The 26,200-nt window shown below is 34.7% G+C and overlaps 1 protein-coding gene across 1 annotated transcript; it reads right to left on the reverse strand.

Annotated features, from left to right (window-relative positions):
- TMEM41B (transmembrane protein 41B) lies at window positions 1-25,119 on the reverse strand. Its single transcript, XM_063095522.1, has 8 exons — window positions 25,066-25,119; window positions 24,825-24,950; window positions 14,715-14,832; window positions 10,917-11,045; window positions 4,412-4,505; window positions 3,664-3,768; window positions 2,297-2,435; window positions 1-733 (listed from the first exon to the last, which is right to left on the reverse strand). Exons 2-8 carry the CDS (start codon window positions 24,943-24,945, stop codon window positions 564-566), a joined length of 876 nt encoding a protein of 291 aa, XP_062951592.1. The 5' UTR covers window positions 24,946-24,950; window positions 25,066-25,119; the 3' UTR covers window positions 1-563.
- Window positions 25,120-26,200: the final 1,081 nt, after the last annotated feature.

Here is a 26,200-nt window from a genome sequence, read left to right on the forward strand (position 1 = left end):
TATTCAGTGATCTAAGACATGACCTCTAAACAAACCTATTACCTCAAAGGTTTTTTAAAAAGAGGAAAAAAATGTAAATCTCTTTAAAGCTTTCGTTTTCCAGTTTATGCTTTGAAAAAAGGGCTAACATTAGCAAGAACAGCAACACTTTTTAAAAATCTAGAATTTCTAAATATCTATTTTAGTTATTAGCAAGAGATAAGAGAGAAAAATGTTAAGTTAAATTGAATGTTTCAGTTGGATCAAAAATTTCCTACCATGCCACTATTAATTATTTATAGCTACCCTTAGTTTAGTGATTTATAAGATGTTTACTGTTAACTATTGACAGCATTGTTCATAGTACATCAATTTCCATTTTTACTTTTTTCTCCTCTTGACACTTAAATGCATTATTTTAACTGTCTGATAGAAAATTTTATTTTACAAATTCCTTGTTTCAGTTACTGAAGAGATGATTTAAAAACATAAATGGAAGCAACTGCTAATCCTAAAATGATGATGATGATGATGATGATGATGATGATGATGATGATAGGAAAACTAAAAACCAGATGATTTTTTTACTCAAATTTCTGCTTTAGTTTCTTCTGGAAGATGGCTGGCAGAATAGAAAGAACAGCCAAAATCATCAGAATAAATACTGAGTTCCAGGAAACAGCTTCCCCTGCTGTCGTAAGCTGGTACAGTGTTGTTCCTGCCTTAATTGCTACAAATGAGGGAGGAGCGACACCTAAAACAAAAAATAAAAACATAGTAAAAACCACCAATTGTTTTCAAAAATTAAAAATTTTCTGTGTGCATAAAATTTCTTATAAGAATACAGCTATTTATATTTTGGAAAAAAAAATCATAAAGAATTTAAAGCTACTCAAGTTTATTTCTGTATAAAGAATCACCTCTTAAGGATAATGAATTTTAAAAAGTCAAAGTATATCAGAGAATAATTTTACAACATTTATCAACAGCCTTTAAAAAAACAAAGTGTGCTCTGATCCAGCAATTTCAACTTTAGGAAATAATGTATATGAGCAAAGATCTGGTTTCCAGGATGTTAATTAAAGCATTATAATAACAAAAATCTGGAAACAGTCTAAATGTTCAAAAATAAGGTTGACTAGATAGATCACCCTTGACAGAACATACTTGAAATAAAAATAAAGTAGTAGGAAATATACTGACTTGGAAAGATACTCAAAATAAGCACAAAGAGCAGTTTATACAAGAGTACACACAGAATGATCACAATTCATTAAAAATCAAAACAAAGTGAAAACATTACTTTAGCCAATGCTGAACTTAACTAACTCACTAGCTATTTCACCTGTAAAATAAGGAGATAGGCACAAAAATTCTCTTGATTCCATGAATATAACATTTTACAAAATTCGAAATTACCCATGATGATAAAATTAAGCCCGTCAATGGATTTTTTAAAGTAGCAATTAATTTTGATTCTTTTCCAAAAAATCTATTTTCACAAGTATTAATTTAAGCTTTAATTTAACAGACATTCAATACATGAGAAATCTCATTTTGTTGGTATCTAAACAATTCAACTTAAATAGGAAAGAAAAGCAGATCACTCTCACTAAAGAACCAACAGAATTCAAAATATATAAATAAATCTTATTTCAATCAGTCCACTGATTGGTTTCAAAATTAAGTATCAGTTCTTTGAAAGCAAGAATGTTTGAATCTTTGCTTCCCCCATACTTTTGGTAATACCCACAATAAATGCTGATTTCAATAAAATGAAAAACAGGATCAATTTTCTAATGAAAATTAAAGTTCAATATTTTAACACTTGATTAGAAGACTAAGGAGAAAATTATTCAAATAAGGCAACCTGATTTTTTTCTCTCTCCACTGAAAAGTCCTGTTTAACCCTACATCATTAAAACAATAAGCAGTAGAAAATGCTCTTCTTTAAAAAGGTAACACTAAGGGCTGAGCCCGTGGCGCACTCGGTAGCGTGCTGCGCTAGCAGCGCGGCGACGCTCCCGCTGCGGGTTCGGATCCTATATAAGAATGACCGGTGCACTCCCTGGCTGAGCGCCGGTCACGAAAAAAAAAACAACAAAAAAAAAACAAACAAAAAAAGGTAACACTAAAATATCTAAGTGAACAAAATACAATAAACATTTCTGAGCATCTACTTAATACAGGCCAGGCTTTGTGCCCAAGTGTTATACATGGTGCTGGCATATCCGCACGGAGCATGCAATTCAGCCCAGCTGGACACTTTTAGAAACGCACATAATGAGCTCTAACACAAATGAACCAGAGGCCTTACCTAGAAAAGTGCCAATAAAAAAAACCTTCAATGGCACGTTTATCACAGGAGATGTAATGTTAATAAACCAATTGGGCAGAAATGGTGTTATTCTCAAAAATATAATGTAGTTAATGAGATGTTCTCTATGACGTTCAACCTGTCATGAGAAAGACAAGAAATAGTACCAGATAAGGCCAATCTTGAAAATAAATTGCTTAATATACAACATCTTATTTCAAATTCTCATCCCCAATACATCAATTTATCTAACAGAAACTATCAAAAAAGTTTAACAATGACAATGAACTATTTGTCAAATGCTCATCACTAAAGATAAATGACATCAGTTGTTTTTTCTTACTTGTGCTTATAGCTCAATGTTATGCTACTAAAGATGGTTCTACATCAGCTTAATGATCATTTAATGATTTCACATCAACAAATCTAGTCCCCAATTAAAAAAATTTCAGGTAATCTTTATTTTATGCTACCACAATATACAACACACAAGTGAATTTATTGTTGATAAATGAGATTAAACAAATATATGGAAATATTTAGCCAATTAAATATAAGCACTGATTGCAGTTTATACTTCCACTGAATAAGTAATATGCTCACTTGGAGAAAATAAAATAACAATTCCAAAAAAAACTTACATGTAAAACTATTTTAATATTCAGTACTGATATGGTATAATGAGCACTACACTATAGAAGTCTAGAAATCTGAGATTCTAAACCTTTCTTTACAAGTAAATGATCGTGATTTGGGGCAAAATACTTAATTTCTCTTAGTTTCCTCATCTGTAAAACAAAGGGGTAGGGCAGTATGACCTCTAAAATCCCTATGAATTTTAAGTCTGTTTTGATTCTTTATAAAATAGGACTCTCTTAGTCCCTTCTGTGAAGTAGTGCTTATATTTATCATTGCTAGTCTGTGCAGTGATCCTGACTGAAGATTACAATTGTTCCTACTGGCGAAATGCATTAGAAGTTGGCTGATACAAGTTTTTCAGTTTCCCATGACAGCATCCTGCATCAATACAAAAAAGATGAGGTTTTTAATTATGTGGATGCCTTTATATTGACACTTTGACTTCTCTACTGATTGAACTTATTAGTATAAAGAATTTAAATTACCATTACAGGTACAAAAAATTTGTATTTGAAATTATTAACGTTCATATTTACCTACCACTTGATTTTATTTTGGTCAAAAGATAATTCTATTACTAGAGTTAATTTATGCAGGGACTACATAATTTTGTTATTAAGTTTAATTTATGTAGAGTTAATACATGTAGTTAATTTATGTAGGGACTATACACTGACCTTCCAATTAACCAAAGAGCTACATTGAATAATTTAAAAATACATGTTTACCTGCTGTGACCATTTTACTGCTTTCTCTGTCAGGTATTTATATACAACTGGTCTCCCAACTAAATAGGAGAGCATATAGCAAAATGAGGCACCGAGTCCAGAACACTGAAAAATAACAAGTAGCCATAAGCATTTTCCCGTCTTATTCACATGGATATATTCACCTGAAGAAAAGCTCAACTAGTTTACTTCTTTTGGGGGGTGGGGGGGAGAATACTCTGCATGACATCTATTGTGCAAAGAACAAGAACCCATTTGATCTGAGTTCTTTCTCAGACCAAACTGTAACTCGAATGAGACCAGTTAAACAAACTGGCACTTGTGATTAAACTTAGTGACTATATCCAGATAATTAATGTTAGCCTAAAGCCCAAAAATAAAATTGCAGTAGCAAATTTTTTTTTTTTTTTTTCAATTGCTATGCTTGAAAATAACACTACCAGCCCTGGGACCATACCCACCAACACTCTTGGACTATCTAAGTTACAAAATGCAATAGAAAAGAAAAGCTAATACAGAGCTTATAAGTGCAATTAGTCTATGATACCCCTATTATAGAGGAAAAAAAACACAAAAAACTATAAAACTCTCCTTATAGAGAGACTTAACAGTATCACTTTAACATAAACTCCTATTAAACTAATGGTTCATGGTTACACAGATTAATGGGACTAGGATGCCATCCTCCTCCTCAACATTCTAAGTAAAGCTATTTTTTTCCAGAATCCCAATTTCACTTTATACTTACCAAACAAACAAGAAATAAGGCTAATGGAAAGGGATAAAGAAACCCTGAGAGTATACTGAGGAATATAGAGCCTGGAATAGCAAATGTTTGCAAGCTGTTAACTTCTAAGTTAAGGATTAAAACATAATGAAATGGAATTTTTTAAAGACAAATCCAACTTTTCAGGGAAAAAGTACAAATGCAGAAATTACCATGTTAATGAGATTATATCCATAGTTCAGTATTATAAAACAAAGTAAAATTATATCCAAAAGTTTAAAATATATATGATGACTCAGGTGTAATGCCTCTAAGTTGACAATTTACTAAACAGTATCATAAATGCAATACTAATAAGTATATGCTACTAAAAGAAAAACCAAGACTAATATCCAACATGTACCAGATAGAGAGGAATTGGGCATTTTGGCAAAAAAAGAAAGAAAGAGAAGATCATCAGTAACCTCTTAAATAACAAGCTTCTCTAATGCATTTGATTTACTCCCAAATGTTTTCAGGAAACATGATTTCTGTAGAAATCTAGGTACATATAAAGTATAATAATTATTTGCTTCTAATTTATGAAAATTCACCTCAATTCACTGCTCATTAAAAAAAGGATAGCGATATAGTAAAAATCACAAATTTTATTTATTTATTTATTTATTAAAGATGACCAGTAAGGGGATCTTAACCCTTGACTTGGTGTTGTCAGCACCACGCTCTCCCAAGTGAGCTAACCGGCCATCCCTATAAAGGGATCCGAACCCGTGGCCTTGGGGTTATCAACACCGCACTCTACCAAGTGAGCCACGGGCTGGTCCTACAAATTTTATTTTTAAAACAGAATTACGCTTTTTCTGTTTTCCTCTAGTTCCCTGGTTTGGTCTGGATCCCCTTTACACCCTTAACATGATTTACTTACAAGTCAGACAGACTGAGTGAATTCCCTCAATCTCCCTCCATCCTACTTTAAAATTTCTATCTTCACTCATTACTTCTCCCTTTTCCTTTTTTCTTTAGTTCTCACTTTCTTCATGTTTTCATTTCAATTTTCTCCTTCTTCCTCCTGGGTTCTCTCATCTTCAACTTCTTGCTCTTTCACTGGACCCTTCCTCTACAAAATTACTCAGATGCCTATAAATTAAAAATAAATCTAGGCTTTCCTAAACCAGTGTATCCTGTCCAGCTACTGCTTCTCATCTTCACTTTCTCACAGGAAATTCTCACCTTGTCCCCTACAACCTGGCTTACCCATTCACCACTCTCTTAAAACTTCAAGGCCAAAATTAATGACTTTTTCTCAGTAGTCATCTTTTATTGATCCCTGCATAAAATTAGATCTCTTGCATGAAACTCACCTTCAGTAAACTGTACTTTTCTTTTACATTACAAATCATTTCCTCTTTAGATTTTTCTCCTTGCCCTCAAGTATGGGATATCTCTAACAACACTGTGGCAGCCACACTCTCCCTTTCCTTTAAAAAGTCCAGCAATTTCCATGGTGTCAAGTATACTGATAACTCTGAATTCTCTATCTTTGATTCAATCTCTCTAATTAAATACCAGTACAAAAATTTCCATCTGTCTACCAGATGCCCGCATTAACAAAATAATATACATACACACACACTCTTTTCAGGGTTTTTTAAGACCTTATCATAGAAAGTTTCAAACATACAGGAAAGTAGAGAATCTAGTTAATAATAGTGCCCTAAATTAACACATCTCATGTGCAAATACTTTAATACAATTAAAAGGATTCCTTTTCTAACATAACATCAATGTCAGACTTCAAGAAATTAACTATAATTCCTTACTGTCATAAATATCTAATCTTGTTTAGATTTCCCAAATGCCTCATAATTTTTTTTTACAAATGGTGTGTTCAAATCAGAATCTAAACAAGGTCCACCCATGCTATTTGCGCAATGTGTCTCTTAAGTACAGGGTCCTTTTATTTTTTTTCTTGCAATGTACTGAAGAAACCAGATCATTTGTAGAATTTACCACTTATTGAATTTTGCTTACTGTGTCCCTTAGGATAGTTTAATATGTGCTTCTGTCCTTTATCTTGTAGTAACAGTTAACAAAACTATTCTTGCTTTTGCATGGGAATGTAACGTGAACTTAACTTTCTAGCTGTTTAGATTCGTATTTCTCTCCTCTCACACTAAAAAATCTTGGGTCTTAATGACATCAATATAATTACCTATTTGACTTACATACTATTAAAAATGTTATATAAAATATATACTATATATTAGTATTGTTCTGAAACTTTTCCACATAGTTAAGTATTTCAGAATAACAATATTATGACGAACAATATGATTACTGAAAACAATTTAAGAAATTTCTCTGAAGTTTTTTCCCTCTCTATGAATTTGCTCATTCTAAGTACTTCATATAAGTGGAATTATACCATATTTGTCCTTTTTGTATCTACTTCTTTGACTTGTATGTTTTCAAGGCTAATCCATGTAATAGATCAGTACTTTATTACTTTTCATGGCTAAATAATATTCCATTGTGTGCATACACTACATTTTGTTTATCCATTCATCTGTCAAGGGACACCTGGATTGCTTCCACCTTTTCTGGCTATTGTGAACACTGTTGCTATGAACACAGGTGTACAAATCTCTCTTCAATACCCTGCTTTCAATTCATTTGGGTATATATCCAGAATTGCTGATCATATGATAATTCTATTTTTAATTTTTGAGGAATTGCCATACTGTTTTCTATAGCAGCTGCATTTTACACTCCCACCAACAGTGCACAAAGGTTCCAATTTTTCTTTGCCAACACTTGTTATTTTCTGTGTTTTTGATAGCAGTCACCCTAATTGGTGTGAGGTTGCTTTAGATTTTCAAGATTCCTGTTTCTTTTTTCACTTTGATTGTTACATAATTATGTAAAACATTTACTTTGTTTTAGATTCATATCTACAAAATGAGGTACATTCAGAGAAGTTTCACTTGCATCCCGGTTTCATCTCCTTTTTCACAGGTAAACATTTTTATTGGTTTTCCTTTGAAAAAACATAACAAAATATTTGTGTATGTACGCACTCATATCATCCCCTTCTTAGATAAAATATACCATACTTACACACTATTCTGCACTTTGCTTTCTCACTTAACTAGGTTAACCTGAGTTAATGCCTTAACAGCATACAGAGATATTTCTCATTCTTTTTAACAGCTAAATAGAATCTCATGTTTGGATTTACCTTAGTTTACTCTGCTAGTATCCTATTGATTGAATTTAGGTGTGGAAACTTCCATATGAGTATTTAAAACTCAGCATGTTCTAATCAAAGTAAATGATTATCCTTTTTCCTCAGCCTCAAACATGGTACTCTACCTATTCCCATTTTCTCTGAAAGGACAAAAATAAAATGTCAAAGATAAGATTGGCATAATATTGGTAACAGCTGAAGCTGGATGTTGGGTACACAGGACTTCATTACAGAATTTCTCTATTTTTACGTATGTTTTAAATATTCCAAAAAAAATAAATTTACTTTAAAAAGAGACTTAAGATTTTAGCCTGGGGAAACAAACAAAAAAAGAGGTGAGGGTGACACTTTTAATATCATTCTCTGCTCAAAAGTCCTCAATGACTACCAAATGAATATTCTAAATGCATTAGTCTCGTTTTCAAAGTCTGAGTACAGTTGGCCAGCTTGCTAGACTTACTTTACAATCCTCCCCTCCTCATACTCTATACTCCAACTAAAACTGACTACTAATCACTTCCTAACACTGCCCTGTGCTTATAAACTCTGCTCTAGACTTGCTCTGTCTGGAATGACTGTGTGGTACCTCCATCCATTATTCCCCATTACTCCAACTAGAAATAGTTGTTGTGCTTTTGAATACTCAAAGCAATATATTCATAGTTAGCACTTAATTACTACTTTTTAAAAACTAGTTAGGGGCTGACCGCTCAGCTCAGTTGGTTACAGTGCAGTATTATAATACCCCAGTCAAGGATTCAGATCCCCAGACTGCCAGCCACCAAAGAAAACCCAAAAACAAATTAACAAAAAAACTAGTTGAATGAGTAAGTGTTAGGGTTAAAATAAAGACTATAATACAAAAAGTAATTTATACACAAGAGTTTGAAATGAGGTATTATTCAAGAAGGTACTAATACTGCACTGTTGAACATGTGGCCACTAGCCACATATGGCTATTGAGACACTGAAATGTGGCAAGTCCGAATTAAGAAGTGTGGTGAGTATAAACTACACACCAAATCTCAAAGACTTAGTATTAAAAAAAGGAATGTAAAATATCTCATTAATAATTTTTATACAAATTACATGTTGAAATGAAAAATTTTGATACTTTCAAACTAAAGATTCAAGTAAAATATATTAGTAAAATTAATTTCAAATGTCCTTTTTTACTTCTTCTAACATGCCTACTAGAAAATTTAAAACCTAAATGTGGCTCACATTATATTTCTATTAATTAGCCCCGTACTAGTAAAATCAAATCTCTGTTATATGTCCTATGATAAAGTCCTTTTTGTTCAGTTTAGAAGTACCTTTTTAACATTCAGAGCTTAAGATTCAGGTGAAAATAAACAGAAAATTATAAGAAAATTTGGACTTAAGTTCTTATAAAAATCTAAAACATGATGTAAAATCATTACAATTATTTAATTACTAAGTTAACAGTAACAATGTGCAATAAAAACTGAACTGACAATATTATCCAATAACTTATTTTAAATTTTAAACCAAATGTATTTTGTAATAATAAACACATCCTCATACTTTCAATTCACCTTCTGTAGGACAATTTATTATTTTCTACTAAACTGCATATGGATATTAAGACGAGGCTACAGCATTTATTACCCCATAGGTGGCCAAGACTCATTTATGCTAATTGGCTGATTGGCTAGAGGAGTGTGTATTCCCTTTATCCCTCGCCACGTATCCCTCCCAAAGCTGGGAGACAAAATGGGGCAAAAAAGATAACTTTCCAAAGTGCACAGAAATTATATGGCTTGTTCACAAAGTGTTCACAAAAACCTTATACGACACAAATGAAAGGGATGAACTAAGTTGTCTTCTATTTGGGGGAAGTACTTCAATTTATGATTAAAGTATATAAAGGCAAAATAACCTGAAAGCCTAACACCAAGGTTTTCACAGATAAGTGACAAAATAAAGTTAATAGAAAAGGCAGCAGTTACAGAATTCTTAAAATAGTGTATGTACAACTAAATTGCCCAAAATGACCTGTCAAAAAGATAGGTGCATAAAAATTATTCTCCAGATTTTCCCCAAATTTGAGTTTTTCTAATAATAAATAGGGAGGATAATGATAAAATACCTACATAAAGCACACTACCTAAATCCAAATGCATCTTCATCACATGGGTAAAGGAGTAATGTTTTTATTAGCAGCAAAAGCTTTTGTGAATGTACTTGTCCCTATGTTGCTTTTGCTAGGAGTAATTACTCCAATGTGTTTACACAGATACTCAAAACATTTGCATAAGGATGTTAACTATAGAAACATATACATAAATATTTAATCCAATATAAATTCAAGAAAAGAAAAAGCTATTAAATTTTGCAGGAGAAAAGGTTTTAGTCAAAAAGTCCAGCCAAAAGAAATTCAGAATAAAAAGGAAGCAAGAATATAAATACTTTGAGAGAAGTAACAAAGTAACTAATTTGCCTTTTTAAAATACAAAATGGCTTTAAAAAGATAATGATTATTTTTATAACATCAAGAGGTAATGCCTTCATTAACCAAGAAGATGTGGAAAATAGGTTGGACAAGTATAAAAGATAGAAAAATCAGAAATGAAAGCTAATGTCCACAAACTGGAAGATTAATCACCAATAGTATAAGTAGTTTGAAAGTATATAAAGAATAAAGCCATTTTCCTGACTATTTAAAATATAACGTATTTCTATAAACAAATAATATATACCAAGAACTATAAAAAACATTTATTCCTTTGAATGGCAAATTATTCTCCTGCGAACTTTTACAAAGAAAACAATTAAATGAAAGAAAAAAATCATGAACAAAGGAGATTCATAATGCAACATCTATAAAAGAAAAAAAATTAAAATAAATTATACCTCCAAACCTAAGGGAATACTTTAAAAACAGTGATATGGTGACAGTTAATTTAAAATAATTATTTAAGTTAAAATAATCAGTTAATTAATAAAATAATTATAAATAAAATAAGTAGTCAATAAATAAAGTAAATATCTTGAATAAGACAGGAAAGGAAAGTGATAAGTGAAATAAGCAGAATAAAAAGGAACTGGTAACGAATATTCAGAAATAAAAAAATTGAGTTGAGATAGGATTAAAGAGGAAATTTTTTTCATTTCAATTTTTCAATATTATATTTAATATTGTTATATTGCATTAACAATTTTTAAAAGGAAAAATAATTATACATAACTGAACAGCAGACCTTTTAAACAACTTCTTGACCAAAACTAGAAAACATTTTTTAGTTAAAAGGATACAAAATATATGTAGCAAAATAAGCTACAAGTACTTGTACGTAAAAGGTGTCCTTATATTTGGATAAAACTTTTCCTAGAGCCTTGGCATCATCCATATCTCTGGGAACCTTCATATTCATTCTTTCTTCTCTAAAGAAATAAAATTACGTGAAAAAATTTTTAAAACAGAATTTTGCCAAAATAATTAATATCAAGGTCAAGTTTAAAACATGAAGTTTTATCCAAAATGATTTGCCACCTTGATCTGTTAAAGTCTAATTAGCAATTTTTAAGTCCAAAAGTCTATAAATGACTTGTTTTTTAATGCTATAATTTCATGATATATAATCTATATATGAAAGTTCAAGATGACCCAAACTAAAGATTGGAACATTTGCTCCCACATTGGTTTAAATTTTAAATCTAGTATAAAAAATGAACCACTGATGTTAGTATATCAAAAAACATATTTAACATCATTTTGGGTAATCCTCATGATAAGCTAAAGTCAATAATCATTTACAACAGAAATTAAGTAAAAAATTTAATAAATTCACAGTTCACACCTTTTCTGGACTATCCCAGCTAAAGCATCAGAAAAGAACTTAAACGTTTTTCCCTTTCTTTATAGTTTTACTTTATATTTGTTGCCTTATTTGGAACTAAATGATTTCCTGCTTATGAAGCCTCAAATAATCACCATTGTATTTAATATATATTATACTCATTTGTCTACATGATAAAATTTAACTGACACTGCAGAACAATGATGGGATGATGCTTTTTTAAGTCCTATAAAAATACCTGGTAAACTAAAATGGTTTCTCATTTACAAAATTTAAAAACTAAAAAGACTCTATATAGAAGTGTCCATGCATGGTCATGCACAAACACATATATACATATATAGAGCGAAATAAGCAGAATATAAAATTTTTGTAATAGTACATTATTTTACACAAGTGATCTTTCCTAGAGCAGATTGAGAGCAAAGACAACCTTAATCTAGAGCTTTTTCTTTCCCTGTTTCAGTCAGCTCTTTATTCCCTATTCCTTCATCAAAATCAGAAAAGATTTAAAATTCCATCATACTAATATCAACAATTAACATGCTCCCCTCCCAAAGGCATTTACATTGATGTAAGGAATCAAAATATTAAAATAAAAATAATTAAGTTTAACTATAAAATTTCAAACATAAAGAATTGTGAATGAAAGGAATTCGTAGGAAACAAACTTGCTGAAACCTTGAAATCACATTTCAGTTATCCATTACCACATCAGGCTGGCCCTAGTTGAAAGTCTAACTACATTTTAGTCATCCTTTATATAATCTACAATTATACCAGGGTGGTATTACTGTGGTTAAATAGCCCTGGGATATTCTGCCCTACTAAAATATGCTGCAATACCACAATCTCTTTCCTAAAGTTAAAAAAATTCTGATAACCAAATCTTTACACCTGTTAATTTGTCAGCACAACTGACCCACACTTATTTATAAGTAAAGTTATTTATAGTCTTTTATCATGCTTAGTGTTATTATTCAGGTTTCTCTGTAAAAATACAAAGGGACTTCAAAAAGTTTGTGAAAAAACAGAATTAAAAAATAAAAAATAAAAACTTAATTTCTCAATATAAGTTCCATCAAGATCAAGACACTTGTAAGCCAAGACACCAGCCATTTAGTCCATCTCTAAAGAATGAAGAGTCCTGGGAATTAAACCACATCAATGCAATCTTTTTAAGATTATCAGCTGAAGAAAAATGGGTGCCCTTTAAAGATTTTTTAAGATTAGGAAACAAAAAGAAGTCAGAAGTCATCAAATCAGGACTGTTAGCTGGATGCCTAATGATTTCCCATTGAAACTCTTGCAAAATTGCCTTTGATGAGGAATGAGCAGGACAATTGTTGTGGCAGAGAAAGACTCCCTGGTGAAGCTTTCCCAGGCGTTTTTCAGCTGAAATTTTGGCTTTCTCCAAATATTCTCATAATAAGCAGATGTTATCATTCTTTGCCCTCCAAAAACGTCAACAAGCAAAATGCCTTGCGCATTCCAAAAAACTGTTGCCATGATACTTGCTCTTCACTGACCCACCTTTGCTCTGACTGGACCACTTCCACCTCTTGGTAGCCATGGCTTTGACTGTGTTTGTCTTCAAGATCATAGTGGTAAAGCCACATTTATCTCCTGTCACAATTCTTCAAAGAAAGCTTCTAGATCTCGATCCCACTTGCTTAAAATTTCCATTGAAAGCTCTGCCCTTGTCTGTAGCTGATCTGGGCACAACAGTTTGGGTACCCATTAAGTGGAAAGTTTGCTCAACTTTAACTCTTCAGTCAGAATTGTGTAAAGTTGAATCAATTGAGATATCTATGGTATCTATAATTTCTGCTGTTAATCATTGGTTCTCTTCAATCAGGGCACAAACCAGATTAATTTTTTCCTCACAAAATTGATGTGGATGTTCTGTCACTGAGGGTTTCTTCTTCCACATTATCTTATCCCTTCTTAAAATGCATTATCCATTTGTAAACTACTGAATTCTGTGGGGCATTGTCCCCATAAACTTTCCATAAAGCATCAATGATTTCATCATTCTTCCAACCCAGCTCACCATAAATTTGATATTTGTTCTTGCTTCAATTTTAGTAGAATTCATGTTGCTCTGATAGGAGCTCTTTTCAAACTGATGTCTTATCCTACTTAGTGCCTCAAATTAGATCCTGCTCCAACATGTTTTAACTAGTACAAGTTTATTTCAGAGCAAAAATATTTTGCATCCATGCATAGTTTTTTCATAGTATGCACTTTCCATGAACTTTTTGAAGACCCCCTGTATTAATGCATTTGATTGTGGGATGCTGCCCCAGACTTTACTGAAAGTATTACACAATATACAGTATTACACAATATATATTCCATGTTATCTTTACAAAATGGAAAAATTTTAAATTCTGAAACACATTTTACCAAGGTTTTAGCTAAAGCCTTGTGGATATGTATAGATGTACAGTCTTTTACAAGTTCACTTTTACAATTTCACTGTGAAAAGTAGCTATTTGAACCATACAATTTCTACAAAACAGGGAAGCGAAAAAGAGCTAGAGGACAGAGATGTGGTAGGGAAGGAAAGGACAAATAGAAAAAGGCAAAAATTGATCAAAAGGAAATCTAGGAAGGAAGAAAATAGGAACGGAAAAAGGGGGAAAGCAGAGACAAACAGTATGTCTTATTCAAACTGCAGGTCAATATTATGGTCACTACTAGCATTAAAAAATAAAATGAAATAAGTGCAAAATATCAGAAAACACCTGTCTCATGAAACTTTAACTTAGTTTTATAAGTATACAAGATTGCCAAGTACCGGAGAGAGAGAAGGCACATGTGTACAGGATAATGATATAAAAGTGTATTTCTTATTGTAGTTATATATATATTTTTAAATTGAAAGCCATTAGAAAGATGAAGCTGTACTTGGAGAAGCACTGCTAGGAAAACCTTGCATAGAAAATCAAGAGGCATTTTGGAAAGAAGTATTTATTTAACCTTTTTTTTGCAGCTGATCAGTAAAGAGATCCGAACCCTTGACCTTGGTGTTATAACACCATGCTCTAACCAAGTGAGCTAACCAGTCAGCCCCAAGAAGTTATTTAAAGAATAGTGTTGATATGGACTTGCTACAAGCCATGAAAGCTGATACACAATCACCATAATACTTCTGTTGCTTAAAGTAAGTTTAAGTCTTAACTTTTATTAATCTACTTTCATCTTATAAATATCTAGACATTTTCGGGTTCTCTCTCAGTATACTTACTCACTAAGCTGAGGAAAATTTTTATATACCAAAAACATAACAAAAGCTGCAGATAAGAAAATGGACACCAATATAAGGAGTGACATTCTTGCTGACCCAGCTTCTGCCCAGGCTTTCTCTGAAAGAAAAAAAAAAAAAGCATAATTAAGATAAATATAAAGGAAAACAGTATTCCAAGTCAGCAAATAATTTCCTTAAATACTTTACTCCCAGAAAACTGTTGACACTTTTGCAAAAACACTGCGCCTTGAAATTTTAAGTATTATAAAGTACTTGAAGTTTATTAACTGGGCATATTATAATATTTTGGGGGGAATATATACATTTTAGAAGCATGAAAAAAAAAGGACACCAGAATTTGCAGCACTGATATATTGATAAGCCAAAGGAGAAAAAAAGTTCTAAATGTTATATCTATATTGGAAGGTGACAACATAGGCAGAATGACCTCTTAGGAAAAATGAGATAATTTGGCAACTATTTCAGTTGTTTTCACCACACAGATATTCATTAATTCAACTGAAGGATGTTATAATTTCTCTTTAAACCAATGCCTTCAGAACCTTAAGTTGAACCTCAAATGTTTTGCGTGGTTCTGTCTGTGACTCCAAGAAAGGGAGAATATTTGTATTCCCTCAAAAGGTAATCTCAGTGTTATCTTTTAAATTATATACAAGATAAAGGTATGGAATGAGATCCAGGAAACAGCAAGCAGAAGAACGAGCAAGACTGCTTTGCCAGGAGGCGATCAACAGTGGACAGCTCAATACAATGCTCACTGGGAAAGACACAGGAGTAGGTGACTCACTTTTACTGCGTACATTTACCATTATCCCATGTATATAACAATAACACAGGACTGAAAAATATGTATACTATAATTAGGATTTATTATTTTTAGTTACCTAAGAATGAATCTACCGCTACACCCCTCCCCCAACTACTGCCCATGTTGCTTTCATACATGCTTTTATAAAGTATCCTAAACAAAAGAAGTAGACTGCCTGTACTCTACCAATTTAGCAAATCTTCCTGTATAAAAGTTTATAAATGTGTTTAGAGAGGTATCATTGCCTGCTCTACCCACATCCCCCTTCCCGGAGAACTAACACACTTCCCTTGCCCCCCAGAGGGGCCAATCTCCATAGTTCTATTCTTTGTGATTTTAACACCCAACCCTCCCAAACACAGAAGGCTGACTTGAATAGCATATTTTGAAAGAAGTCTTTCTTTATTTAATTATTTATAAGTAGAAATAATTCATTATTGGCTGACCAGATTTTCTCTTGAGAATCTGAATTAAGAAAGAGATACTGTTTATAAAGGGTTGGCAGGTCTTGGGGTTGAAAGATCAAACAGTGGTGGCCATAGTCAATAGCATGGTAAACGTCAAAGACATGTACCAAATATAAGAGAGACTGGAACAGAAAACAGAGAAGCAGACATGAAAAACATAGCTAACCTACTTGTTGAGTTCTAACATTCCATTTCCCTTGAAGCCTGGCTATATTTCATTTCTTGCTCATGTATGCCAGTAAGATTGTCTTGTATTTTCTTACAACAATTTTCTTTCTTATGTGTGCTGATTTATTTATTTTTTTTTTTAAAAGATGACCGGTAAGGGGATCTTAACCCTTGACTTGGTGTTGTCAGCACCACACTCTCGCAAGTGAGCTAACCAGCCATCCCTATATAGGGATCCAAACCCACGGCCTTGGTGTTATCAGCACCACACTCTCCCAAGTGAGCCACAGGCCAGCCCATGTGTGCTGATTTAAACTGATTTCTGTTCAACCAAAAGCTCTTGACTAAATAACAAAGTGCATTTTATCTCTTCTCCTTTATGGCAGTTTTTACACACTATAGCTGAATTAATAAGAATTTGCTAAATCTAGCCCATTGTTACTCAAAGTGTGTTCTGTGAACTACATGAATCAGTATTACTAAGGAGCTTGTTAGAAAGGCAGAATCTCAAGCCCCTGTCCCATACCTACTAAATGAAAATCTGCATTTTAACAAGACATCCAGGTGATCCACAGGCATATTAAAGTCTGAGAAGCAAGGATCTGGCCCACCTTACCTATTTTATAGATAAGTAAACAGAGGCCCAAAAGAGGTTGCACTATCTGCTAAAAAATAAATAAATAAAATCCTAAGGAACCGAATAGTGTAAAGTACAGCTCCAAAGCACTTTAAAATCCATTTATTAAACCTGTAATTAATATCCACTTATTAAACCTGTAATTTCTGCTGAAACAATTGCTGTGCTGGCTGGTTAGCTCAGTTGGTTACAGTGCAGTGCTGACAACACCAAGGTCCAGGATTTGATTCCTATACTGGCCAGCCGTCAAAAAAAAAAAAAAACTGTTTAGGTTAGTGCTTTGATATACTAAGCATAAACTATTCTTACCTATTAATTAAAAGATTTTCTGTAAGGTTTATCAAGTTCTAGTATGTGAAAAACAAAGTCAAAAAATTATCTTTTCTAATTTTCTGTAATCAGCCTAACCTCCCAATCAGTCCTCATCATTCTAACTCTATTATGTTTCATCTTCATCTCAAAAAGATTTGCTCATCACACTTCTAAAATCTATTGCAGAAAGGGGATGGGATCATAAAATAGTACAGAAGGTGCCTTCAATGGAGTAATAAACCAGGCATGCCTGCTTCTTAATGTTCGAGTTCATTAATCTACTAACATGCTAATATGTATGCTTTTTTTTGCAGCACAGAGTATTAAAAACACACCTTAAACATGACGTAGGCTGAATACGAAAAGGTCTCTGCAGAATCTCATAATAACAAATGCCTAACTGCCCACTACATTTTTTCCCTGGTTATGGTATATAATTCAATGCATATAAGTAAATGATATCCACTCATCCTAAAACAGAAAAGGAAAAAAAGAGTAATCAGCCAAAAGTTACAAAAATATCGCTTTGTACTAAAACTAATTCAATTAAAACTGTAGTTTTAGTTTCTAAATAGAAAACCTATTTATAAACATAAATGGTTCTCACAAGGCTAAAATGGTTAATTTCCTACTTTCCTAAATAAAAAGGTACTCTACTAGAAAAGGAATGAGGGTGATACATATTGAGTTTAGGAAACCAGTTTTCTGTGGGCTGACAGCAAAGCAAAGACATGTTAAGAAACATAAGTAGTCTGTATATTTTTTCAGGATAACTATTGCTTCTTAAAGGTATGCTACTTTTAAATCTATCTGGAATTAACTAGCCCCAGCCCACGGTTTTAACGTACTTTCTTGCTAGAATCAGGTCAAGAGTACAAAAAGGACTAACTCAGATAATTTAATATTATGGGCATCTTTTAAACCCTTCAAAACCACTAATAATTTTGTTGTTTGTCATCCTGAAGATATGTATAGACACAAGAATGACTTCTAATAACAAATGGCTGATCTTTCTCCTTTTCTTAGAACTTGTCTCCAAGCTATGCACTCAAATATGGAGTTATTTAAGGCTGTCTGCTGAGCAACTATTACGTACAAAATATTTTGTTCAATCTTTGCTCCTAAGAAGCTCATGCCACTGTTAGCTAGAACATCCCCCTCCCCTCCAAGGAACAGTAGAGTTAAAAGGGGCTTAGATGTTACAGGAAGGTAAGATAACTGGACTGGAGTGATGAAGGCAAGATTCATGGAGTAGGTGGAAATTTAGTTGAAGATCAAAAAATGGGAAAAGAGTTAACAGCCTTCTAATCTGTACTATATGTAGCTAACTACATTTTAAAGACTTAAACAGGTAACGCAGTCCTCTTCAATTAAAATCTAAATAAGGCATTTAGTATGTTCACTCTAAAATGAAACTATAATATTTTTCTTGACATTATGAATTCACCAGTCCTAAGTAAAGGGTCAGATGGGAGAAAGGTGTCAGACAATGTTTTACCGAGCTGCAGAACATTAACTATCTTGAGTTTTCCTTGAGTATGTTCTAATTGCAGCTTGTTGTCTTACAGTTGGATGATGAAATACATAGACACTTGAATAAAATTAACCTCCAGGTTTTAATGTGATACCTGTTTTCTTCACACTCTCAAATTAGGCTTAATTCTGTCTACATGACAAATAAAATCAAACTGGGAAAACTTTTCCAAACATTGTATTCAACAGAACACACAAGACAGCAACTGATAACAACGCAATAAAACTGAGTGACATTCAATTTTGAGGCTCTCTTTTCTTTCACACAAACTGGTAAATAGGGAGTGTTGGCAATTATGATTCACAATCCTTCTTGAGCATAATTCTAATAAACCCAGACATCAGCATGTAATTCATTTAGAGTTCTAAACACAGATAAAAGTTATAAATCTTGTTTTTATGATAATTCTACATCTAAACTTGTAGCATACACATTTCTAACGTGCCCTCTTAACGGCTGCATTAGATGCTTGTGCCATTTAGCATTTGGAGCTACTCACACAGGTACTTTATATTCATTAGCTTCCAAATCTTCTGTCATACTAACTCCCAGTCTGAATTATCCTATTATCTGCTTCTCCAACCTCCTCTCTGGCCAAAGAGTTTTAGATTTTTAGAGAAAGTCAGAATCCCATTCCCATTCAGATCCCAATACCAGCCAAAAAACAAAAAAACAAAAAACCATGTTCCCTAGGCTTACAACAAGTTCACATGGTTTCCTAATCCTAGTTAGAGTTATCACTGGCAAACAGTAATCCTTTTACAGCACTCTCCAACAGGGCTATTTAAAATCTCTTCAAGACTTTAATTCTCCCTTCCTCTACTTGCAACCAATAACACTGCCTCCCACATCACTGAGCTCCCCAACCTCTACCTCTTCTTTTCATTAAATGCCAGCATACTTCCTTCCAGATGGTCCTCTCTGAATTCTCTCTTCTCCATTCACCCAACATCTTCAATTTTTCCTTCTTATAAGCACCTTTTCTCTAATATCTAATATGGATAAATCCATTCCGAAAAACCATTATTTAACCTTAATGCCTCTCTAGTAGCTCCTTAATTCTCCTATTACTTTCATATCAAAACCTTTTAGAAAGCAGAATCTTCCTATAGCTACAAGATCTTAGAAGACTCTTAATGGTCATCTACCTAGTCCACTAGTTCTCAACATTCCTCTCTTTCTAGATCTACTTGATCTCAACATGAAGCAAGGAAAAGGCCCATTTCTCCTGAGGACATAGCTTACAGGCCAACAAGTCTTTCAAGGTCACAAGAATCCATTGTAATATTATGGGAAGTAAACTTTATTTCAAGAGCTTTAAAATTTTTTTAATGAGTAGTAATTGTAAATGATAGTGTATCATAAGTATAAATTTAAACAGCTAAAAGAACTATAAAATACAAACAACTATTTAAAAAACCCACACAGAAAGCACGTTCACAGGTAGCAGGACAAGCAGCACTACCAATCTTGTATAAATGCTCATTCTCTAAGGCTTATGCCCTGCAACTCTGCTACAATCAACATACATAACCTCACTCACTTTTATCTACCCACTTTTAGGTACACCCTCTCATTAACTGGAGATTGAGACCAAGGTTGGATGTCCCAAATCTGAAAATTCGAAATCCGAAATGCTTCAAAATCCAAAACTTTTTGCTGATCAGCTGATATAGGTATTCTAGTGATACTACTGTGTTGCTTAGTTACCCTGAACACATTATTTTTTTCACTGTATTAATGGTATGTCATATTTTTTATTGTTAAGTATTTATGCGTGAATATAAGTATAAGAATATGATCGCTATCAGTAGCATATAAATTCGGAGTCAGGAATGATGGTGATGCCAAACAACCACAAATGGTCCACATGAGTGGCTGAGATAGGAACACTTTTACTTTCTGAAGGCTCAATATACACAAAACTTGTTTCATGTACAAAATTATTAAAAGTATTATATAAAATTACCCTCAGGCTATGTGCATAAGTATGAAACATAAATGAATTTCATGTTTAGACTTGGGTCTCATCCCCAAGATATCTTATTATGTATATGCAAATATTCCAAAATCTGAAATCTGAAATACTTCTGGTCTCAAGCATTTAGAATAAGGAATATTCAACTTGTAGTAAACTTCTCCATAATCCTAAAAGATTTCATTAATCATTTATATAATCTGCCCAGCCTCAAAATTCTTATACTCTCATTTCTATTCAACTTTAGCCATCCACTTCTGGGGCTATACACTAAGTTTTCATATGACCTGAATTTCTCTACCTTGGTCATTTAAAATTCCAATATTTAATGAAAAGTGATAGAATAAGACAAATAAAATAAAATAAAATTCCAATATTCCATTCCTTGATCACGTTTTTTCTTTCATGAGTTTACTCACTCCATTTTACACCTGCTGTTGGGCTCCTGGATTCTCTTCCTTCCATGCCCAGCCTGGACTCCATTGATATATCATCTGAACTAGCACCTCTGACTAAAATCCTTATCCTTTCCTTATAGCTCTCTAACCCAAAATCAGTGGTACAAGTTAACTTTCTTCAAGATTATTGAGCACAGGGCCGGCCCCATGGCTCACTTGGGAGAGTGCAATACTGGTAGAGCCGAGGCCACGGGTTCGGATCCTATATAGGGATGGCCAGTGTGCTCACTGGCTGAGCGTGGTAAGGACCACAGTTTGCCAAGGGTTGCGATCACCGGTCAAAAAAAAAGATCATTGAGCACAAATAGAGAAAAATCATGAGTGACCCCACCACAGAGATCTATGTCACTGGAAAAACTAACAGTCCCATTCCTACTTTATTTTCTGGGTTTGAAAGATGCATCAGGCTGAGCCAATCGGGTTATTCTTACCCTCTGACAAAAGTGACAGGTTCAGGGATGAGCACTTGATCTGAGGCAATCTAATCAATAAATATAAAGAATTTTACTTCTAATTCTAGGACAAAGATTCTCAAAATTAATAAGGAAGCATTTAGCTTACCCAGAGCTTCAAGAGGAACCAAGCTTAAAGTAAAGCTGATGTCAACTAAGCAAACCAATATATGAAAGAAATCTAATCCTGAAGATATCAGTGAGCCCCTGATTCCAGCCTAAAGCCATGAATCCTATTTCATTTCTTGAGTTTTTAGTTACATAAGCGAATAAACTTTCAGCCAGGGTTTCATTTGGGTTTGTTACTGATTATAAGGGAAACAATCCTGATACATAAGAGTTGGGTAGAGACTGGCATCAACAAATCATACTGATACGTTGGTTGATGTCTAGCTGCCAATTCTAGCCTTAGGTCCCATTTATCAGTAATCATAACTTCCTTTTTCCTCTAAGCCAGTACCTTGCTCATAGCAGATGCTTAAGGAGCCTTTATTGAACCAAATTAGCAAGGCAGGATCCAGAACAGGGATTGAGAGGGATTTATTATCCAAGTTTGAACAATATCATCTTCTAAAAACAATAAAATCAACTTTGAGACAGTGTTTTTCAAATTTTTTGAGTGTGTTCCAAAATAAGGAACTTTACATCATGATTTGGTTTATGCAAAATCTATATAACTGAAAAAAAGATTTCAAGAAACAATACTTGCCCTCTACTACATGCAAAGCACTCTGATATTTTCTCTTCTATTCATTTTTTTTGTTTGTTTTTAATGCTCAGCATTATCCATCAAATTGATTTCTCACCCCTCACAAGCGTAACGACCTATATATTAAAAAAAACAGTCACAGGAGTTCTCTTAAATTAAAATGAGGAACTTGCTAGTAAACAGGTCAGGGCAAACTACACAAAAGAGAAAAAATATACGTACTCTGGTCCAGGTACTCTCAAACATAGATTATGTTAAGAGCCTCTTAACTGGTTCTACCTCGTCTGTCTCACCCTTTCTCATCATGCAAGATTTAGCCTTTCTGTGTTATTGCCTTCTCGAGTCTTCAAAGTCATCCATAATCTAGTAGGCTCAGATCCTAAACTAGAGACCAGAGCCACTAAATGTATCAAAAGAGCAAGGAATCCACTAAATGTACCAAACACTGCAGGTAGAGTGTAAAATATTTCAAACATGTACATGATGACAACTACTTGTCAAAGTTATGTAGATGTGTCACTTAATACAAATTCATGTCAGTGTCATGGAATTTATAGGAACATACTATTTCTGTGTATTTCTCAACCAAAGGTTATTAAAATTTTTATCTCTTCTCCAAACCTTTCACTAATACCATCACATCAACAGCTGATTACCACCAAGTAAACCAAACCATATCATGTAAGAGGTCCACAAAATCTTTTGCCTATAAAGAGAATTCCTAACATTAATTAAAGAGAGAGAGAAACAAACAGAGAGAGGGGAAAGAAGAAAAGGAAACTGGGAATCATTAATAAATAGGATGGATCAAAAAATTTCCTTTGCCTAGCATGTAAAGCCCTCTACGTTCTGACACTATTCTGAACAGGCCAACCTTATCTCCTACTACCAGCCAACAGAAACTATCCACTCATGACAGGCTGATCTCTTTACTGACACACATAGGCTTAAAGGTTCACACTAACCTCTGTTTCCCCTAGCCCAGAATCCCCTACCTTTCCACTTATCCAAATGTTACTTCTTCATGAAGGTATGCCTTCACATCTCTTTCCTCTGTCTTCCTATAGATTTGTGGTCTGCAAAAGTCGCTTGACAGCACCATAAAAAGAATAATTGTGTTGAATGTGTTGTTCTAATGACAAAATAAGACAATTATAAAAACACTTTGAAAGTTGCAGAGTTTCTTTCGGTTTTTTCCCCCCAAATAGTAGGTAAAAAACCATTAATAAAACTAAATGCTATCTCAAACCAAATGACAATCTTCAGGGATGCGCTACCTGGAAAATATTTTTTCAGGAAACCCAAAATTTGGATCTTCAAAACAATGTTCCTTTACTTTAAAGCAGATTTATACTTTAACAACAATTCATTTGTGAGTTTTTGTAGTTACATGAAGTTATTTGGCTCTACTATCTGTAAGTTGGAAAATACCCAAATACATAAAGTTTTTTTTTTTTTTTTTTTTTTTGGTCTTTTTCGTGACCGGTACTCAGCCAGTGAGTGCACGGGCCATTCCTTTATAGGATCCGAACCCGCGGCGGGAGCGACGCTGCGCTCCCAGCGCCGCACTCTCCCGAGGGCGCCACGGGCTCGGCCCCAAATACATAAAGTTTAAAGAACGAAATTAGACTGTTGGAGACATTTTAAATTATTTGAAATACATTAACATTTTCTGCTATACACTATTAAAAGAACTTCTCCTTAGCCATCACTGGTGGCCATTTGTTAGGATCATTTCAAGTTTATGAACGTTAAAAGTATTTAAAGAGCTTAATCATTTCAACTGTGGAAAAACAATAAACAACTCCATGACAAGATGAAATTAAAAGTATTTAGTTTCTAAGTACACTTTTATTCTTAAGACAATACTTAAAGATCTGAGAAATGCCAAGATGATGTAGTGGGAAAAAAGCTTTAGAATGAGCGAACTTTAGCTATAACAGTAACTGCTAACATTTATTTAGCCCCCATTTCATATACACCAAGCATTATCCTAAAACCTTTACATGAATTACTTCGTTTAATCCACGCACCAACCTATGAAGTAGATACTATTATTAGTCCCATTTTACAGTTCAAAACACTGAGCTTTTGAAGGTTAACAAGTCCAAGGTCACAAATAAATGGCAGAGCAGGGACTCAAATCCAGGTGTTCCTGCCACATATGGATTTGTGACTCTGTACAAGAAATATATCCACCCTGGGCCTCAATTTCTTCACCTGTCAAAACAACGCAACAAATGCTAAAGTTCCTTCCAGTTCTGCCTAGAGTCGTTATTATAAAACTTACAATCTCCCTAGGCATCAACAAACCAGTATCATTCCTTCTTTTAGATGAATTCAACTAAAAAAGCATTTACGACACACCTCCTAGGCGTCCGGCCTTGTGCTGCGCGGGACCCAAGCCCATGTCCCTCACTGTCTCTGCTCCCGCCCGCCGGCGCCAGCAGGCCCAATCTTTCCCGCAAACCCCCGAGAACCGCTGAGGTCCCTTCCCCTCCGGAGCCCCTCCCAGCACACTGGCGCCTCTGGGCCAGCCCCAGCTCTGGTCCCCAGGTCCACTCACCCTTCAGGTGGTCTCCGCCGCCCGGCGCCGCAGGACCCCGCGTCCCCGCTACTCCGTCCCCCTCTGGGGTCGCGCGGAGTGCCCCCGTCTGCGATCGTTCGGAGACTCTGCCTTTCGCCATGGTTGCTGCAGGGAAGGTGGAGGGGATGAGGTGATGCCGCGCCCCCTTAACAGGAAAACGCAGGATACTTACAACACCGAAGCGCCAAGAGTAGAGCCACTTCCGGCTCAACCTCCTCACCTGAGCCGACCTCAGCCCGGCGAGCACAGTGACGCTCAGTTGTGATCCGCAGCGCCCGCTTGGCCTAGACTCCGCCCCACGTCGCTCCCGAGCGTCGCGCACTCGCGCCTGCCCAGTAACCGCGAGACAAGTCAGAGTCCCAGCCCGCCCCGTCCAGTGCCCAGTCCCAGCCCGCCCCGTCCAGTGCCCCGCCCGTCCAGTGCCCCGCCCCGTCCAGTGCCCCCGCTCCGCCTCGCGCCCTGGAAGTACACCCGGGTCACCAAGCTCGTGAACACAGACGTAATGCGCAGTTTGAATTATACGGAAGTGCAATCGCAGAGCCTTCAGCCCTTTGTCCCGACCTCCGGAAGTGCCTGCGAGTGATTAGTAGGCGCTTCGCGGCTGACGTTGATTCAGCCCATTTCATCTTCATCAGGTTCACAAGCTGCTGTCTGGTATCTGGAGAGGTTAGAGAATATTTGGTCTCAAGTTTGTGGAAAACATAAAGACTGAGCCAAACTTGCCTGAATTTCAAGAAACTAAGGCTCGTGGAAGAGCTGTTCCCTCTGAAGGTCACAGGGTAGCGGAAATGGATTTAGTATCGGGTTTTCTTGTTTCCCCGAGCAAATTCTTTCATCCTTGTCAGTCCCTGCCGCCCCGTCGCTAGTAAACCCACGTCACCTTATTTACACTCAACTTTTTCCTTTTGCTGAGCCCAAACGTGCCTTTTTGAGTTTTTTCTACTACCTCTCAGAGCAGCATTCAGCTTACTCTTATTGGTGAGTGTATTGGGATTCCCTCTTCAAAGTAACTTGGCAGTGTGTATAAAAATATTATGATTTTTCTTATCCAGTAATTACATTTCTAGGAAACTTCCATGAAAATAAAGAAGTTGTTCCTAACAACACTATTTATTAGTATAAAGGTGAAAACGTGGAAGCAATCTAAAACCCCAACACTAAAGAAAAATGGGGGTGGCCGGTTAGTTCACTTGGGAGAGCATGGTGCTCATAACACCAATGTCAAGGGTTCGGATCCCCATACAGGCCAGCCGCCAAAAGAGAGAGAAAGAAGGAAAAATGGTTAAGTAAATTATGGAAGACCCATTCAATGGAACTGTTTTATGTACACATCCTTTACCTACTTCTATTGAAAC

The sequence above is a fragment of the Cynocephalus volans genome, chromosome 4 (assembly GCF_027409185.1).
Source record: "Cynocephalus volans isolate mCynVol1 chromosome 4, mCynVol1.pri, whole genome shotgun sequence".
Lineage (NCBI taxonomy): Eukaryota > Metazoa > Chordata > Mammalia > Dermoptera > Cynocephalidae > Cynocephalus > Cynocephalus volans.

Excerpts from the sequence above, each read along its gene's own strand:
- TMEM41B (XM_063095522.1), bottom strand. The coding sequence starts at position 24,945 with ATGGCGAAAGGCAGAGTCTCCGAACGATCGCAGACGGGGGCACTCCGC. Across the intron at positions 14,833-24,824 it reads CGGCGGAGACCACCTGAAGG|AGAAAGCCTGGGCAGAAGCT; the intron begins GTGAGTGGACCT and ends TTTTTCTTTCAG. Across the intron at positions 2,436-3,663 it reads CAGTAAAATGGTCACAGCAG|GTTGAACGTCATAGAGAACA; the intron begins GTAAACATGTAT and ends TTCTCATGACAG.